The sequence below is a fragment of the Chinchilla lanigera genome, unplaced genomic scaffold, assembly GCF_000276665.1.
Source record: "Chinchilla lanigera isolate Chin_1 unplaced genomic scaffold, ChiLan1.0 scaffold00006, whole genome shotgun sequence".
In the NCBI taxonomy this organism is placed as follows: domain Eukaryota; kingdom Metazoa; phylum Chordata; class Mammalia; order Rodentia; family Chinchillidae; genus Chinchilla; species Chinchilla lanigera.
This window is the reverse complement of record NW_004955407.1, coordinates 29,020,941-29,040,398: the sequence shown is the minus strand read 5'-3', so window position 1 is coordinate 29,040,398 and position 19,458 is coordinate 29,020,941. Positions and strand designations below refer to the sequence as shown.

At 39.1% G+C, this 19,458-nt stretch overlaps 1 protein-coding gene across 2 annotated transcripts in view; it reads left to right on the top strand.

Moving 5' to 3' along the window:
• The window catches only part of Grik1 (glutamate receptor, ionotropic, kainate 1), a 409,294-nt gene that overhangs the window by 268,538 nt on the left and 121,298 nt on the right, over nt 1–19,458 (top strand). For both annotated transcript variants that reach the window (XM_005375622.2, XM_005375621.2), the window contains exon 4: nt 8,178–8,359. In XM_005375622.2, the coding sequence (XP_005375679.1) occupies nt 8,178–8,359 (182 nt within the window). The remainder of the gene's footprint in view (nt 1–8,177; nt 8,360–19,458) is intronic.

Genomic DNA, 19,458 nt, shown 5'->3' with positions numbered 1-19,458 from the left:
GACAACCTTATAACAAAAGGAAAATTAGTAAGAGAAAGCATAAAAAATTTATTTAACAAGTTCTAGCCCTGCATGGTATGGTGGTGCGTACCTGTAATCCCAGCACTCAGGAGGCTGAGGCAGGAGGATCATTGTGAATTTGAGCCCAGCCTGGGCTACAAAGTAAACTCAAGGCTAGCCTGAACTGCATAGAGAGACCCTGTCTCAAAAAGACAAAAAAAAAATTGTTTAATGACTTTTTTATATGACATGGGAAGCTGTCAAATAAAGATGTAAAGACCTCAAAAACTGTCTCTCTCTCCTTTCCTTCTTTCCTTCCCTCCTTCCTTCTTTTTTCTTACTTTCCTTTTCTTTATTCCTTTCTCTCTCTCTCTCTTTCTTTAGTATTGGATATTGATCCCAGAGCATTACACATACCAGGCAAGTGATCTACACTGAGATACATCCCCAGCCCCTAAAATTGGCTATTCATATGGTTAGGTTGGATGAGGAATGGACAAGCATGTGAAATGATTTAATGAAAACCATTTTACCATTAAAATGGGGAGGGGCAGCAAGACCTATTTAATTATTCTTGGACTCTGTGTGTAGTGTTCCTTTCTCCTGAGTGTGAGACAGGGTCCCCCTTGAATGAGGGTCTTTAAGTTGAATTCTCTAAGATTCATGGCTTGTTCTGAGAGAAAAAAGCTATAGTTTCTGTGATTGCTTTGGGAGAGTAAGAGTGATTAGAGACAGTAGAGAAAAAGAAGGTCAGAAAGATTTCTCTTCTGGGGCTGGGGATTTAGCTCAGTGGCACAGTGCCTGCCTGGCAAGCGCAAGGTCGTGAGTTCAATTCCCAGTACCGGAGAAAAACCAAAAAAAAGAAAAGAAAGATTTCTCTTCTAATCCATTTCAATCTTCTTCATTTCAAACTACTCAAGTACTAGGTATCATACTTGTAGATACCTTGTTCTAAGTCCCAAGAATATTGATGGGTTATAACGACTTAGAATGTTGCTTCTTACAATAAATATATCATAGCTTATTTTAGGCTTGGCTTCTTTGCAAAGCAATGCAAGCATGAACATTGCATGCCAGGGAGGGTGGGATTTCAAAGTATTCTGTAACACTTGGTTAGGCAACCACCTACCAGCCAGCATGGACAACCAGCTCCAAATAAGCAAATGCTGCTCCAAATTTCATTGGCAACACACACACACGCGCGCACACACACACACACACACACACACACACACAAATACACTTCCTTTGCTGCCTTAGTTTTATTTTTTGAATGACTAAGAAAACTCACATTAGAGTTTCACCCCTCCCTCCTCACTACTTGACTTATGTTAACTGTGGGTAAGGTGATATTTTTTGAGCTAGCAAAGAAAACAATCAAACATGCAGTCTTTGCTGTGCTTGTCCTTTCCTAATACCTAACTTGCTTCCTTCCCCAATGTGTCTCCCCAAAAGTTTCATTTTTCTGTATTTATTTTAAAGAGACTTCTTTCGGAGAGTAATGTTTGCAATGAAGAATTGCAGGAGGACATAAAGCATCCAGGAAAACCATCAGAGGTAGTATTTACTGTACATGCTTTCAGATGTTAGATAAGCTGACAGAGAGAAAGAGAGAGAAAGAGAAAAGTTCCCCTGTTTAAAAGACATTTATTACCAGGCACTCTTCTAAGCTGCACATAAAAATGTTTCTGACTTGGTGGATTCCAGAGTCTATTTATCTAATGAATAAAATATCTAAGTAAACACTTATTATGATAGATGGCAGTGAATGTTACTAGTGTTATAAGAAAAAGTACAGCAGCAAATGATATTTGGGAGACTTAGGAGATTGAAGAGTTATCTCGGGTTACACGAACTTGCCTCAGATTAACCTGTTTAACATGAATGTGGGAAGCATATTTTCTCCCACTCCTCTGAAATAGCAAAGTTTTGCTCAGTGTTTCAATCTGCATATTGCGTTCTTCTGACATGAGTGCCATATGTTAAGCTTATTTTTAAATGGCACATAAGAACAGGGAGGTTGTACTCCACTCTTATGAAACATTAATGCTGTGGTGCCAGTGAGGCAGGTTATTCTGAATTCATACCTGTGAACTAAAATATGAAAATGAAATCAATAATAAATATAATATCCCAAAGGAGTATGGGATTGGAGAGAGAGCTGACAAAGAGGACCCTAATCTCTTTAGCTTGGGTCAAAAGAAAGTTGTCATCACCTGAGAGGAAGGTCTTAGGTGGAGCTAGCTTGGGAGAATAAGGATGATATTGGTAATTCATTAATAAATACGCTAAATTTGAGCTTTGGATATCTTTAGATATCTAAATGGAGTTAAGACTAGGCAGTTCATGTATGAATCTGGGGTTCAGGAAAATGGTATAAATTTGAGAGTCCTTAGCATATAGAGTAGGATTGTATAGGTGCCTCAAAGAAATAAGTGTTAGACAGATGCCACAAGTCCTGCACTGAAGAGACACATGGCTCTTGAAGGGATCTTTTTCTTGTACTTATAGTTTTGTTAAGCATTCTTTTCTTAATATATCATAGCCATATAAGATTTCAAAATACAGTCTATAATAAAGAATTATTAGTTATTATTACAAACATAGTCTCAGAGCTTTACAGTGAGGATTACTTTAAAATGAAATTAGCATACATAAAAATGTCATCCACTGGGAAAAAAATCCTGGGAGCAATCATGAGGGGAATGACAGCCACAGAAACAACAATAACTAAATTCTTGAGCTCTGACTATGTACCATGCACTGTTCTTTTAGATAATTGACTCATTTAATGTGCTCAACCATCCTATGAAGAAATGAAGTAGCTACTTTTATGGCGATATTTAAATAGCAACTTACAATTTTATATCTAGTATATTTCCTTCTATTTCTCCAAAGGGAAAAACATAGAGAATACTGAACCAAGACTTTTGACAGAAGCCTGAAATTTGAAATCAACAGAAAGTAACATTTTGTCATGGGTAATCCAGCCAAAATGAATTCTGCACATAATCAGTGCTGAATAAAAGGATAAGTGAATCCTTCACTTTCAGCAATCACAGTGTACCTGACTGGGTTGTTACAATCACCTGGTGCTGGCCAAAACCCTTCTGTGCCTTCGTACAATGCCCTGTGACATAGTTGAGAGATGGAATTCTTGTTCTTCAGTACTAACAAGGCAATCAATGATCATTTCTTTTTCTCTCATGTCACTATTTTCTCACTTTCATAACTTCAGCCCAGTCCTCTGACCAGAACTCTAGTCAAATTTTGAGATTCTGCTCAGGAGATTCATCTTTAGATACTATGCACCAGGTATATTAGTTTTAGTTACCATTGGTATTATCTAAAATACATTGGCAGAGCTAACGGCAGCACAGTAAATCTCAGCTATTTTGGCTACACTCTTTTATGAGGTCCTTTGCAATCAAGGGACACATTTTCTCTTTGGGCATGTTTCCAACTCCCCTTTTTTGTTATACTTTTGAAAAATCATATACATGAAGATCTCCACTTAAAAACACTGCTTTTCCCCAGGTAATTCACTCCCCATTTCCATTTTCATATCCATTTCTCAGTTCTGATTTTTCTTCCCTTGAGAAGAGTCACATTTTATGCACAGATCCCCTTAAGAAACCTATTAGATTTGGGGGATATTAATATATCAACTAGTTTGTGAAATGCCATTTTGCATGTTTCTAAGTTCAAGTGAAGAGGAAATTAACATTTAAAATGTGTGATCTGATCTTTGGGTCCCAGTGGTTTATTACATTCATTTTTTAGAACTTCAAACCCCCTCGTGTGATTTAATGAACAGGGAATTGGATTAAGACTCGAGAAAACCCAGGTACTTTTCTTTTGAACTCAGACTCATTAAATATAACAAAAGCTATTCCAAAATGGTTTGGGCTGCAATGTAGAGAATTTATACAGGGAGAGAGGTGTTCAGCAGTAGCTGTGTAGAGGGGATTCCTCCATCAAGTGGGGGCTTGACCTTCAAAGTCTCTTCCAATTCCTGGCACCTGTGACTCATTTTCTGGGCCAATCCAAGCAATTAACCTCCCTGTGCCTTGCTTTCCTCTCTGTAAAATAGCACTGACACATATCCATTTCAGAGGTATATTCTAGGTTTATTGAACCTTTAATAAATCATGTAACATACTTCATAAAAAGGGGCTGTGTAAATAGCAAGGTTTATTATCACTGAAGGAGAAGCCAGAGGAAGTTTTAAACAGCCACTGGAAACAGCAGGATCCTTTTGTCTTCCATATGCTCCACCTGTTGCCTGAGTCACTCTGTATGCATGCAGTCAGCACTTTTCTGTGTCATATCTAAGCTCACAGAGAAGACGAGTCAAAGCGGGTGTACAGAACTGGTCATTTGGACATTTCCAAGAATTACCTTTTTATGCAGAGCCTTTTGCAGACTTACGCAAAATAAACAGGTTCTCCTCCAAATCATTTTCAAATCTAAGGTGCATTTCTAATTGCATTCCTAGGGGTGTGGGTGGGGAGGAGTCTATTATGAGACTATTTTATATCTGCATGGTTTATCTCTCTATTTAGAAAGATTTGAACTCTAAGATAATTTAGGTGTACAGGAAGCTTGTCTACCATCATCTGGATTCAGCAATTGTTACTATTTGACCACATTTGTTTTAATGCCCCGTCACTTGGTAAATGATTGGTAAAATGTGGTAAAAACAGGTATAACAGCAATAACAATAATAGTAAGCATTGTTCGTCCATCTGAAAGGAAGTTGTAGACATTATGGCTGTTTTAACACACAAATACGTTAGTGCGTGTTTCCTAAGAATAAAAACCTTCCCTGATATTGCCATAATATAATTATCAAATGAGGGAAATTTAAAGATGATACTAGAGTGCTATCTAAATATATATGGAATTTTATGCTGTATTTTTTCTGCTTCTCCCTGGAGGCTAATTACACTTAAGGATCATCTCTTTCTAGTCTCTTTTGGTCCTGCACATTTCAGTCTCCCTTTGTCATTCACAACATTGACATTTTTGAAAAGTTGAGATCAGTTTTATTATATAATGTAACTCACTTGAATTTGTCTGGGTTTCTGTTTATCTGCATTTCATTTTTAAAGCCCGTGCTTTCTGGTGAGCTAGAGAAACATAACCTTACCAGCTTGGCATGCACTGTTAACATTTTCTGCAATTGGAGTCCCAGCAGGGCTGGGTCAGGTCACTTCTGCGGGGCTAGCAGAGAACACAGGACAAAAAGTAGCAAGAGGAGGTGCTGCACCTCCATTAATTTACCTTTCCCTGAAGTAATTATTTGTTTAACAAATAATGTTTTTAACTATTCATTACAATGAAATGTAAATGATTGATGGATTGCTGGAAAATGAAAATACACAAGGGAAAGCTTTCTCTAAATTTTGTCTCCCGTGAACTAAAAGAGCTTTTTTGAATTGTAAATTCTACATCATTTGTTAATGAAGCCAGAATAACTTTTCTAAAGCAAACAATTGCTTCAGGAAAAGAACTGTGAGATCACTGATCCTTGCTCTTTGTTCTCCTCACAACTTGGGTCTGTAATCTTTCAATCTGTGAGCCTCCCTTTTCCTAAGCCACTTTCCCTGTATTCTGGCAAATAAGAAGAGTAGTGGGTTAGCGGCACATTTTTTTCCTGAAATTAAATTTCTTCCAATTAGAAATTGGTCTTTTGTACTTAATTATTCTTGTTTTTCCTCTTAGTATTAAAATATGTTCTCCTTTATGAAACAGTTGTGAGAGTGTATGGTTAATTGGGAAGGGGGAAAGCACGCATGTGAATGACCTCATGTGTTTAATAAAGGTTCTATACTTTCTGTTGGTCCAACATTTCTTTCTTTGTTTACTTATGCAGTAACTTATTTGTAGCAAGAGTCAGTCGTTCACTTATTTAATCTGAAATCCAAAAGCTAGGCACTGCTGTTGATTTAATGGAAAGAGCTCTACTTTGGTAACAGGAGGTAGACTTGACTTTAAGCCCTGAATCTGCAGTTAACTACATGACCTTGAGCAAGCTACTCCACCCTCCAGCGGCCTCAGCTTATACTCTATTAAATAAAGTGGTAATTGATGCCCCATCCACCTTATGAGAATTATGATATGAGAACCTCCCATAGGCTACAAGGATAATACAAGCAGGCATGTGTTTAATTTACAAGGCTTAGTGCAGAGCTTGGATGTAATGAACACTCAAGAAATATTTTTCCTAAAAATGAATGAATGAAAGGAGAAAATGCACATAAACTTTAAATGCCAGGAGAGTATATGAAAGTCATCAGGACAGGAAGACCCACTTCAAGACTGACATTCCATTCAGCAAAGAACAAAAGAGCAGTTCATTTCAACATATGAAATGCACTTTTAAAATGTTTTTCCCATTTTATTTAAAGGCCACACTGAGCTCTCCTTTGTGGTCATGCTCACTTTTAAAAAAAGATGTATGTGATTGCCTGGTAGAAAGTAGAAAAGCCTGGGAAAAGAGGAAAGAAAAATTCTCTATTTTCTCCATCTCAACAAAGTGTCCTAAACTGTATCTATTCCTCCAGAAGAAGTAGCTTATATTCATAAGGCAGAATAGTGAAATGGAAAGATTGAGCGTTATAGTTACAAATTATACCTTTAATCTATAGCTTCTCCTAACTGTCTTTGTAACCTTAAGTTACTTAACTACTCTGGGCTTTCATTTCTGCACTTGAAATAATAGAGATAATACCACTTGCTTCATAAAATTATTAAGAGAATAAACAAATATAACAAGTAACAAATGTACAGATCTGTGTGCTTCTTTTTGCTTTGCTTTGTTTTGCTTTAGTGCTCACCAGTGGTCAGGATAAGGGAATCTGGAAGTAAGAGTACAAGTGCCTTATTTTTCATACCTGAAAGTCTTCAACCACATGAGTAATTTGAAAAGAAGCAAGTATCCAGGAAGGCTATGATTCTAACGGTTTCAATTTGTCTACAAAAATAAAAAGCACGATGGATACCAAAACATGATACGGTTCTACAACCATCTCCCCCACTTCTCTTGACCCTGTCCATTTGACTCTGAAAAGCAATATCATAAATTTACTGTACAGTACCCCAGACTCATACCTACCCATGGCATTAGAGAAACCCTTCTAATTTAAACTTCAATAAATGTGAGTTCTGGGAGAAAATAGCTACATAAAGCAAAAGAAGGGAGAAAAAAGGCGTCAAGTGTAGAAGCAGCTGTAGTCAGTGTGGCTTCTTGCACCTGCAAGCACAATGTCCATCCCAACACTCCCAGTGCATGCTCTTCCTTATTGATTTCTTGAAGCTGAAAAATCCTGAAGGCACCAAACTGTTACTTTAAAAAGTCAGTTTTCCAATGTGATGAGAGCCCTTGAGTGAAACATAGCACCATACAGTGCAGCAGACACCAGGTAACATGAGGGGAGATCAGATGGAGGCTTTGTATGGCTGTTTGACTGTCCTCCTCATGTTTTGCTATCCTAGGACGGTGCACCTCAGTGGTGCATAGCTGTGGTGAAGCAAGCATTCCCTGCTAAGTTAGCTGTACACTTTGCAAGTACCAATGGTCAATTGTTTGAAAGGTTTTTTTGCTTTTATTTTCACACTCTAAAAATTCATAGTATTTTTAATCGAATAAGGATTTTACAACTGAACTTTTAAACGTATTAGCAAGGAGTATGAGTCACTTAGAAATAGTTTAAATGCTCAGCACTGAAAAGTTATAATAAAGCTCCCAACCAATTAGCCGCTAAACAGACTGTTATGTATAAATACTTAATGACAATCTTACAAAAGCAAACAATCCCAAGTAATTCTCTAATCCTTTTGGCTTTTTAAGAGATCCCCTTTAGAAATCTCCAGCAAATATCTGTTTGCCAAACTTTTGCAGTTGTAAACTTGAAAGCTGGAGAGGACAATTGCATTTTAAATAAATTCAAAATGCATTTGGGGAAAATTGTGCTTCCAAGCCACACACACCTGTGAAGAGAAAATATCAGTATAATCTATTGCAGAAAGAGGAATGACAAATGGGAAGTCAATAGTGTAACCTTTAGGTAGGTGGCTGCTTGATACATTTTGAGAGTGATGTGTGTTTGACTGTAAATGGTGATAAACAATACAGACCAGCCTCAGTTGCATGATTGGATGTCATTTTCTAGGTCTAATTCGTCTGCAAGAACTCATCAAAGCTCCCTCCAGATACAATATTAAAATCAAAATCCGTCAGCTGCCCTCTGGGAATAAAGATGCCAAGCCTTTACTCAAGGAGATGAAGAAGGGCAAGGAGTTCTATGTGATATTTGATTGTTCGCATGAAACAGCAGCTGAAATCCTTAAACAGGTAAGAGGGCCAGGGAGGAGGTGGAAGTGTGGGAAAAATGTTATTTTCTCTTTCTCAAAAATGCCATCTGTTTTTTTTTTTTCTTGAATTTAGTGCAGCAGGATAAATCTGTAGCAGTCAAGTTTAAGCTAAAAGTTTTAAATTGCAAAACCCTTTTAATGATCTTTGCAGCTTAGGTTAGGTTAGGTAAGTGTTTAGTTGCAGATATGCCCCAATTTATATATTGTGGGATCTATGGGGCCTACCAGCATCAAGTGTAGAAGCAGCTGAATAGTATTTCAAGGTCATTTAAATATCTTTTTTCTTTATGCCTTTTGAAAAGAAGGAACTAGATATCATTTACATAATGCCTGACTTCATAAATATATCCTGCATGGCAAAAGTTCCTTTGTCAAACAGGCAGGATTCCAAATACAATAAAAGGGGTACAAAAAAGAGTCCTAGGAAAGATGCTTCTCTTTTCCAATGCATTATAGGTCTTGAACTGCTATACCGTAATCTCCACAGATAATGTAGGTGGAAATAGTCAATCATAAAATCCTACCTAGACAAAAGATGTTGGTAATGTTTAGAATAATCAGAACAATAACAGAGCGGTAATTTTTGAGTACTTGGTCTTCTTTTCAAGAAATAAAATGCAGAATTAGAAAAGATGGAGTATAGGGTGATTTTACCCCTAGGATTTTTTGGTAACAACTGTAGAGATTTCTGCTTGCTATATTTGGGATGGCAGCACTCTACTGACCAGTGAGTGCATAGTAGCCAGGGAGCCTGCTAAACAACCAACAATGCATGTCTTGGAAGTCCAGTCAGAAGTTTAAAATAGAAGCAGTAATAAGACAACAAGCGATTTAATTTGGAAGACTATCCAGGAAATATTTGTGTGATCTGCTGGGCATCTCTTTATATTTAAGTAGTCATTGTCACATAAACCTGTGTTCTTATCTGAAACAATGACAGCCATTACACTCCTTAGTTTTAGAAGTCTGAGGTTGGTGTTCTGTTGACCGGAAATGGACAGTCATTTTATACTGAGACCAGCACCGCCACACAAATCCAGAACTGTGATTTCCTCGGTCCCTAGAAGTGTCTTCTTTGAATAGTCAGCTGGCCTAATGCTCCAGTCTTCTCTCCATACTTCCAGAGTACCTGTTTGTAGTCATTGAGCCCAGAGTTAAGGTTCTAATTGCACTGGAAGTACACGGTGAAGAAAATTGGTCAGATATCTCTCTTGTCCACTGGATGATAACAGAAAAATTTCCATTTACAATCTGTTAGAGTGTAGGTATAGCTTGAGTGTGTCTGTTAATAGGGGAAGCTTGATCCTTGTAGGGTACTGTTGAGGTAGTGAATAATTTAAGAGGTAGCGAATAATTTAAGAGGTAGCATCAAGTAGAAGATGCTTAGGTTATTGGAAATGCCACCCCCAGGAAGGACTAATGTAGTTCTCATCAGACCTTGGTTGCTCAGTTCCTACAAGAATGAGTTTTTCAAACTTGGCCCCAGAATCTACTTGGCTTCCTCCCTCACAGCGTGATCTCTCCCGCAACATTTGCTAGTATTGTGATGTTACCTGTTGGGACGTCCTCACCGGTAGTCAAACAGGGATTCCCAATCCCTGCAGCCCCCTAAACTGAGTCCTTTTTTTTATAAGTACCTCACCTTGAGTTTCTATTTACAGCCACAGAAAAACAAACACAAAGTCATGGAACATTTAAAGTTGCAGTTGAAACCAGTTACAGACATCACTGTATCCAAACTTCTCACATCACAAGAGGCAGAACGATGTTCTCAGAGTTACACATTCAGTGCTTTTTCTACCCATGAGATGTTGCCCCTCCAGTTATGTTGAAGAGTTTGTGTTATTCACTTCTGGATTATGAATACATTAATAAATCTTTAGATATATAATTACCTCTTAGGAAAGAATGATGTCCACAATTAAAGAATTTTAAAGGTAACTAAATACAACCAGCACAGTGCCTTATCTTAGGTCTTCATCTGAGAATTTTAAGACCGTTCATTAAAGCTTGTAGTCGAGTGTGGATTAGCACTGAGAAAAACAGCCAGATTTTTTGTGTAACCCAGAAAACGCACAGAAGCATCCCTTTATAAGAAGCCTGTTACAGCGGGGGCTGGGGATGTCTGTTATATTCAAGAGAGTAATTTGCTAATGAGACTTCTCTTTGTTAGATACTCATCTGGCTCACATAACTGGCCACGTCTCTCCCAAAGGCAGGCCGAGAGTGAGCAAAAGTACATGGTGGACATGGGGAAAGGCTTCTTCTAGCCTTTCTCCTCTATTGCTATAACTATGAATATAACCTTCCTTGGAGAGAAGTAGCTCTTTCCTAGTACCTAGGGATTACAGCATTCAGAGGACAAAACAAAAATGAAACTTTTAGAGAAACTCCCCCAGGAAACATCTGGTAGGGGTATGGGGAGTGGGATTAGTTCAGCTTTTCATTTGTATTTATACCAACATTTTTCTCTTCATTCTCTGTCATATGTTTTATTCTACACTTACTTTTTCAAAATATTTCAGTGAAAGGTCGTCTGTGAGCCCTGATGAAAGGGACAAGACAGACTGCTTATCCATTGTTTGTTTTAGACTGATGATCTATAGGTAGCTTGGAAGGTAGAGACATTCAAAAGTGTGCATCGGGAAACCCCTACTGTATCAAATGTGAAAGTGTAATTGCTCTTGAAATCACTGCCGAGGACCCAGGTTGTCCTACTGGGGCTTCATTTGGACAGCTAGAAGCTATTGTGCTTAGCAAGTGATACTGTGCACTTCAAGATTTTCTATCCTGGTCAAAAAGAGATCCAAGCATACAGTGAGATTTCACTTATCTTGCTCCATTAGTTCAGGGCAACAACCTGTAGAAAGAGACAGAGAACTTTCTTGCAATTGCCCTAAATAAATGTTTCAGGAAGAGAAAAGATGGGAAGGGAAGGGAAGGGAAGGGAAGGGAAGGGAAGGGAAGGCAAGGCAAGGCAAGGCAAGGCAAGGCAAGGCAAGGCAAGGCAAGGCAAGGCAAGGCAAGGCAAGGCAAGGCAAGGCAAGGCAAGTCGACTTACCTCTGACTAAGGGCCTTAGAGATGCAATCACAGTAACTGGCATAATACACCATCACAACATGCAAAGTCAAATAACCCTTGAGCAAGTTCCACCTGCTTACTTCAGAATGGAAGAAACTGAAGCTCACATACTGTATTAGTCACTTTTCTTTACCTGGGGCAAAATGCCTGATATGCACAATTTAAACAACAAAGCTTCACTTTGACTCACGGTGTTGGAGGTTTCAGTCCATGGTTATCTGGCTTCAAGGCAGAAATGGCATAGTAGGATTGCATGGTTGAGGAAAGCTGCTTAGCTCGTGACAGGCAGCTGGTGAGCAAAGATGTAAAGGAAGAACTAAGACAGATGAAAGGGGCCTGGGGACAAGAGGTTTAACCCCTTTGTGCCCTACCTCTGAACAGTCTATTCAGCTTTGAAGCCATCACTGAACTAATCCAATGGCAAGGTTAGAGCTCTTATGATCTAATTAGCTTCTAAAAGGCCCACTTCTGAACACGTGACCTCTATCTAGTAGGACAGTTTTGATTCAAACCTAACATGTAGGTTAAGTGGCCCATCCAAGGTCTTTCTGCAGAGCGACACTCTGGTCTCACAGTCCAGGGTCCCACTTTATCATGAAGTGCCCTTGATCAGAATGGACACCCTCTCCAAAGAGAGCTACCAGAAAAGTCTGGAAGAAACAGAGCCACTTGCTGCTAGTCTCCTTTAGATGACATTGATACTAATGGCTTTTATATTTTGTGTATAAAAATCACTCCTGAGAGTATTTTTTCTGCCAGGTCAACTGGGCTTTCTCTTCATACGCATTTCCCATCACTGACCTGCACTTTCATCACATTTTCCCACTTTTTAATGATTCTTGAGAAAAACGAAATTAAATGCACTTTAAAGAAGATATTTGACATTTATCTGAAAGTAAAAAATTGGAGAAAACGTCTATAGTTATTCTTGGGCATGCTAATCACTCTGGCAAAGTAATTATTTCCATTCATATTGAACAAGTGCTATATGATGAGAATCTGAAAAGTTATTTCCTAAAAATTAGTTTGAAATTCAAATGTCAAGATTTGATTAGGCTGCAGAGGAGCAGGGCTGTCATATGAACAAACTGTATTCATACATTTCAGTAGTTGGAGAGTTGTCCTGACAACCAACAGGTCCCTTGGTCCCCTCTTTTTTTCTTATCCCACACACAGCAGGTGCCCTGCTGTGACCCCAGTGCTCTGCTGTCCTTCACCTGCCTTTGGTGTGGAACCTCCTCTCTTCCTCATACTCACATCCTCTTGGTCCCATTCTTCTCCCACCAGCCTTGCATTGCGTGCCAGTGAGCCAGGCAGTCTCATTCTCAGGGAACGCTACTCTGCTACGGCAGTGACTGATGGGAGATGAGCTTAAAGCATGCAGTAGAGAGCAATAAGGCTCTACATACAGGACTCACAACTTGCACTTAGCACACTGCTGGGCTGTAGGAAACCATTGCCTTTAACTGAGATGATAACCCTTGATATAGTTGAAAATAGAAGCTCAGCTGTACGATAATGTAATCTACTATGTACTGACCCGGCTCTTAATGCAAAACACCAGGGCTTGCATGACTTGACCCTTTCTCTCTCTCTCTCCCCACCCACCATCTGGGCCATCTCCAACCTCTGCTGCTTCACTTCAGGGGTGTCCTACCCACTCATCTGGCCATGCAGCACAGCTCCCTGTCCTGCAGCACAGCTCCTGCACCTGCAGTTGCCGAAGCCTGGCACGTCATCCTACCCCAAAGTGGCCTCACCTAAATCTTTGTGCTTTTCTCTTGAGGGATGGAAAAAGAACACATTTTTTATTCACCATGTCTCAAACTCTACTTAATTTTCTTGGTAACAATAATTAGGTCTATGATTAAGACATTTATCCCTGTGCTGCCCATATTCCCTATTAAATGGTGAGTTCCAAGAGGACAGAGCTTTTCGTGTCTTTTCTCCTAAATGCTTAGCAAGTACTATGGTACATTATTTGATACTTCACACATGTCCCACATACAGCTGTTGAATGAGTAGGTGAAGGAGCCCAGCACTGTGCTGGCGGCTGGCTTTCAATCAATAATCTCCAAGGTCGCTCTCCTCCCACCCCACTCAGTGCGCTGTACTGTCAACCATGCCAAGCACATTTGGGCAAGTTGCTTCTCGGTGTCTCAGTTCCTCAAAAGAAATATTTTGTTCAAGCCTGAAGTCCTATGCAATGAAGAAGCTATAATCCATTTCAGGCCATGACAGCACACCTGAAAATGAATCTGGCTCTTTGGAGAACTGCATAGTGACTCTTAAATCCTATAGCAGGACTGACCAAGTGAGTCACTATTTCCAGCACAGTAGCCTGCATGCTAATGGTTCTCTGCTGGAGGCTGAGGGGACACCGTGGTGCTCCATCCAGCAGGGGAGCTCAGCTGGGGCTTGGCCAATTTCCTGAGCTGGAAAGCAGCCAGTGAGTGAACACGAGCACACGATTTCCAACTCATGGACTCTGTTCCGTCGCTTCCATTACAAATGCAGCAGAAGAGAGCCTCTTTCCTCAGGACATTTGAGGCAGCAAGTATTAAGCTAGAATTGAGCCATTAGTCTCCATAACACATTTACTATAAACATATTTTGTAACATTAGACTGCATTTTCTCCTATCACCATTTGCATGCTCTTGGTTTTTTTTTTTCTTTTCTTTTCTTTTGTTCTCTTTCAATTAACATAGAAACAAGGCCGGGGGGGAATGTATTTTTTAATGCCTGGCTTCCCTTGGCTAGGAGACGTAATGGCAATACTGATTAATCAAATAATTTTGTGCATTGATTCCTTCCTCACATGAGTTGTGCCCTCTGGCTGTAATGAGAACAAACAGAGGTGATTCCAAGTGTCACTCCGTGGTTCCACAGGGCAGAGTGCTCATCAGTCTTAATCTCCCAGGATAGAAAACACCGAGTCAAACACGGTTACACTTTGTATGCTAAGAGGTCGCAAAGCTGTGTGCAATACGTCAGACGTTTAAGTCTGTCATTTTAATAGTTTCTGTGTAAAATAAGCCGAATACCTTATGGCTACTTTTTATGGAACATATCTCGCATGCCAAAACCAAAAAAAAAAAAAACCAAAACATATCTCACATGCCAGGCACTGTGCTGAATAGGTTAATCACACATGTAATTATTACGAGAGAATTCTCTACCCTAGAAACTGTAAGAACTCAGAAACATTTTATGACTTTCCAAAATCACACAGCTGGTGAATAGCAGCGTTAAGATTTAAAACTTATCTCACGATTTAAAAAAAATATATCCTATTCTGATATTGTTATGCACAAAACACCAATTCATTCCTGTAGTCATGGAACCAAAAAGACACTTCAGTGGTCTATACTTCCTAAGTGCAGTTACTTTGCTTTATTCTCAAACATTCAACCATCTCTGGCTTTGTTCAGATCTGAAGAAATGCTGTGTAGTAGGTCAACTGCCCCACATGCAAGTAGAGAATGTGATAGAGACATACAAGAAAAATCTGTCCTTTCATTTAGCATTTGTTTGCTGAGCCTTAATTAAAGGTGACTGTCTCATTCACTTTCTCATTGCTCTAACAAAATCCCCAAGACTGCCATTTAAAGGAGAAGTGGTTTATTGTGGCTTGTGGCTTGTGGCTTTTGGAGGACTCAGTCCATAGTGAGCTAGCTCCAAGGTAGGGAGGCCCGGTGGAAGGGTCTGGCAGAGAGTGTCAGAGGAGCCAGGGAGGGAAATAAACTCTTCCGTTCACCACCCTTTGAGCCACCTCTGCCAGCAGGGTCCACCTCCCAGTAAAAGGGTTAACAGTGGTTTGGTACATCAATCCACCAATAAATACAGCTGTTATAAACTCCAACCTCTGAACACATGAGATTTTGGGGGGATGTTCTTGATCACCAATTCCCAAATTTCTACCCCATAAAAGCAAAAAAAGACCACAAAAATGAATATAACAAGAACACAGCAATTCAATGTCTGTAGGCTGTTCTGAAGTGATGAAAATACTTTCTAAACTAGTAAGGGACTGTATGCATAATCCTAGACTGAAAGTTGGGACATCCAGTTGCAAATTCTGCCCTTTCCATAAACCTAATTACTACTGTTTACTTGGTACTTACCCTATGCGAGAACATGCTCTGCATCTGACTAGAATGATCTCTTTTATCTACTCAAAATATCCCAAGTTACAGATGAAAAAAATGAGGCTTCAGTTTATATATTTAATGTCAGGGCTAAAATTTGAAACCAAGAGCATGACACCCTAATTGCCTGAGTTGCTCAGATCCTCTTAATTCTACTGTGAGCAAGTCTGCTGATTCTTCTTTAACTGAGTTACCTCAACTGTTAATAGGATTACGGATTCAAACCTTACCAGGAATCTCTTCAGCTTTGACCTTCCCTTCTTACACATGATCAAGAATATTCTTACTAGTGTCTAGAAATAAAGAGCTTGCATATTTTCTTATACTTAGTACATTGCCAAGGAGATGGGGAGTTAATTAAGCAATATAGTCTTTTTAAAAGTTTTTCAAGTCCTTTGATAGTCTTTGAGGCTGCTAATTGATAAGTTCATTATGTTGGATAAATCTGACAATGTAATAATGATGGATCTCAATTTACACTAACTGAGTGATAATTTGTAGTATATTGTACAATTATTTTAGCAGTACATTCTCATCCTAATTATGTTTCTCTCAGGCTGATATTAGAATCTATTTACAGTCCCCGAGCAGATAGTTAGTTTTAGTTATAAAGAGAGGTTCCTAGATATGATTCTGTTATTTAAAGACACACAAGGATTAATTGATCTCTGTAGAAAACCAACAGTTTACCAAACGTGTGCAATTTTTCCATATCCTTTCTGTACAGGACACCCATTTGAGAGTTCTCAAAAACCTCAAAAAGTACATTTAGAAAAGGACTAAAATGTGTTTTAACTTGAATTGGGAATCAACATGAATTATTTCCCATACGCCTCAGAAATAGTCTAATGTTTAATTCCAGGCACATCAAACTTTGGTTGTAAAATAAAATAGGGAAAAATCATCCTGATAATAGAAGCAGGAGTACTTTGAAACAAAAATCACGAAAAGAATTTGGGGCTGTGTCCTTGGTATGTGTATGCATCTGAAGCTGCAGTAGACATCATGCACTCTAAATTTATTTAAAATTGTGGAGGTCTACATGCTTCTGACCATACCTTCTTGGCAGAGAAAGCATCTATCAGATTTCCTAAAAAGGTCTCCAGACCAAAGCAGAAAAAAAGAGCTTCAATGTGTTAATCACATCTGCTTTTTCAATGCTTCATAAATGCAACATTTTTCTAAAAAGATCATCCCTCCCTACTGTCCTTATGAGTGTTAACGAAAACTTCTCTGTGGTAAAGGCTATCTTATGAGAAGTAATTTCACCACTTATTTAGCTAACATTTGCGGGAGGGGTCTTATGTGTCAAAGACCGTAAATGGGCAATACAGTATCATTAAGAACTTCAGTGTATTAGACAAGATGGACTTTTTTTTTTTTTTTTTTTGTCTTTTTGAGACAGGGTCTCGCTATGCAGTTCAGGCTGACTTTGAGCTCACTTTGTAGCCCAGGCTGGCCTTGAACTCACAATGATCCTCCTGCCTCAGCCTCCCGAGTGCTGGGATTACAGGCATTTATTAAAAGACATGGCAATTTGTTATTTTCCTCTTGATAAAATGAGAATGTGATAGTACATTCCTTGTATTATTTTGATAAAGAAAACATGGCAATGCTTGTAATGCACTAAGTCCAGCACTGGTGCATAGAACATTCAACGTGCTATAGTTATCATTGTCACTGTATCAGTGCTAGTCTATCCAGGCAGAACTGCTGGAGTGAATCGGTGCTTCTTGACCCTAACTCTGCACCACTGCATCGTCTCCTAAATTCTACCACCACAGAGGTCCCCAAAGCTGCTGCAGCTTGGTGTATGAAGTCCTCATACCTGAGGAAGGTCATGCTTCAGGATGTGAAATGTCTGTGCCAGACTTAACCTCTCTTCCATCTTTCTCTTCACTCATCCCCCAACCCACCTATTTCTTCTCCTCTGAAACCCTCGTTGGTGACTAGAAATATAGAAATATCATCCAATGACTCAAGCCAGAAATCTAGAAATCTGCTCCCTCAGCTCCTTCACTTATTTTCAACTGTTGGGTATTCTCTTCTCTGAAAATGCCTTGGAATTCACCCCCTTTTCACCCGTTTTCTTATCAACTTCTTTCTGTGCCAGCACAACTGTCCTCGCTGCCACAAGTCCCCTTTCTTTTCTTTTCCCCACCAGGCCTCATGTAGCCTCCAAAACTGTTTTAGTAAAATTCCTGACTTTATCTCTCCTCTCATTTTTGAAGTTCCTGACTGCTGCCCCCAACCCAGGCATTGCCTTAAGAATGCAGAACACATTGCTTAGTATACTACACAGAACCCTTCATACCTTGTACCCACTAACAAAACACAAAGTACACAGAAATGTCTATTAGTCTATTACATTATTTTATCCAAAAAAGAAAATTTGTTGCTTATTTTCCTGTGGTGCTGGGAATCAAACTCAGAGCCAGGAACAAACTAAGCAAGCACTCTGCAGCAGAGCTACCATCCTTATCAGTCCTTATCCTTTTTTAAATGGAAGATGAATCCATTATGGAGGTTAAACTTCTTCCCAATAACACCAAAGATATTAAACAATCACAACAGAGCTGTATCTAATTAACTGTAACATCTAAAGTGATGTAATACAAACCAGTGTAGGTTTGAATCCCTACAGCAGGAGAATTGTAGGTGAGGAACCTCAATACCCAGAGCATATCCAGGGGAGAATGCTTCACAGCTCCATCCAGCACTCAGGACAGGGGGATACCTCAATGGGCAACTCACAGAGCTCCCTTGGCTTGATCGGTGTATCTCTTAAAATGACACTCAAACTCCGGTGGTTCTAATTTTGCCTTCAGCAAACAGCCAGGTACTATTATTTGGGTTCTTGGAGCCCATTAATTCTTTGTACAAATCACCACCTTGTATATCATCTTTGCCTATTATTATCAATTAATAAATTATTACAGAGCTCAGAGCCCCGGATTGAAATCCAGTCTGGGTTGAAATTCTATAACTTCATCCCTCAGATCTATAGATTGAGGAAAACACTTCCTTTCCAGGTTTATCAAAACAAAGTTACTGTGGTGGACATGTAGCATTCAGCAAATAGTACTTGGGACCAATATTGGTTTGGCTAATATAAATGAGTTGTGCTGAGTTCTAGATGTACATAACTATCACCTGGAGAGGGTTTAATAAGTATCAATGCCTAGAACACACCCCAGACCAGATAAATTGGAATATTTAAGGATAGGTCTCAGGTTTCAGTACATTTTAAATATTCTTTGCTGATTCTAATGTACAGAGATACACTTGCTGATACAGTTATTTTTCTAAGCCTGATAGTTTTTAGAAAATCAAACTAGAAGTCACCCAGGAAGCTAAAGATCAAGTTCTGACTTAGGTGGGCTTAACTGAGCTGTAGCTATTTCACAAGGCCAGAAAGAGCACTATTTAACAGCTGTGCCTCTATCTGGGCCCCAAAAGAATACACTTAGACAAACTTGAGGTGTTCCTTTAATACCGCCATTATGAGAGAAACTTACTGCAAAAAGATCATACTGTGTATAACATATTCCTTATTTCCATCTTCGAGATTTTGTTCAATATTTTGCTGTAAAACCTTTTTTCCCCTACTATGTTCTTTCTTGCCTCTGATTTTTCCATCAATTTCCCCTGGATGTTGCAGTGTTGTGTTGTGGTTTGTTTTGTTTTGTTTTATATTCATGTAGTCTCTCATATATTTCACAATCTTCTATTTGCCAGATTGCCTATTTCATCCTGCTATGGAAAATCTCTTTGTTTTCCTCTGTTATCAACAATTAGTACTCCTTAAAAATAGCACAGTCTGACTCTGTTAATAGGATCATCTGAAG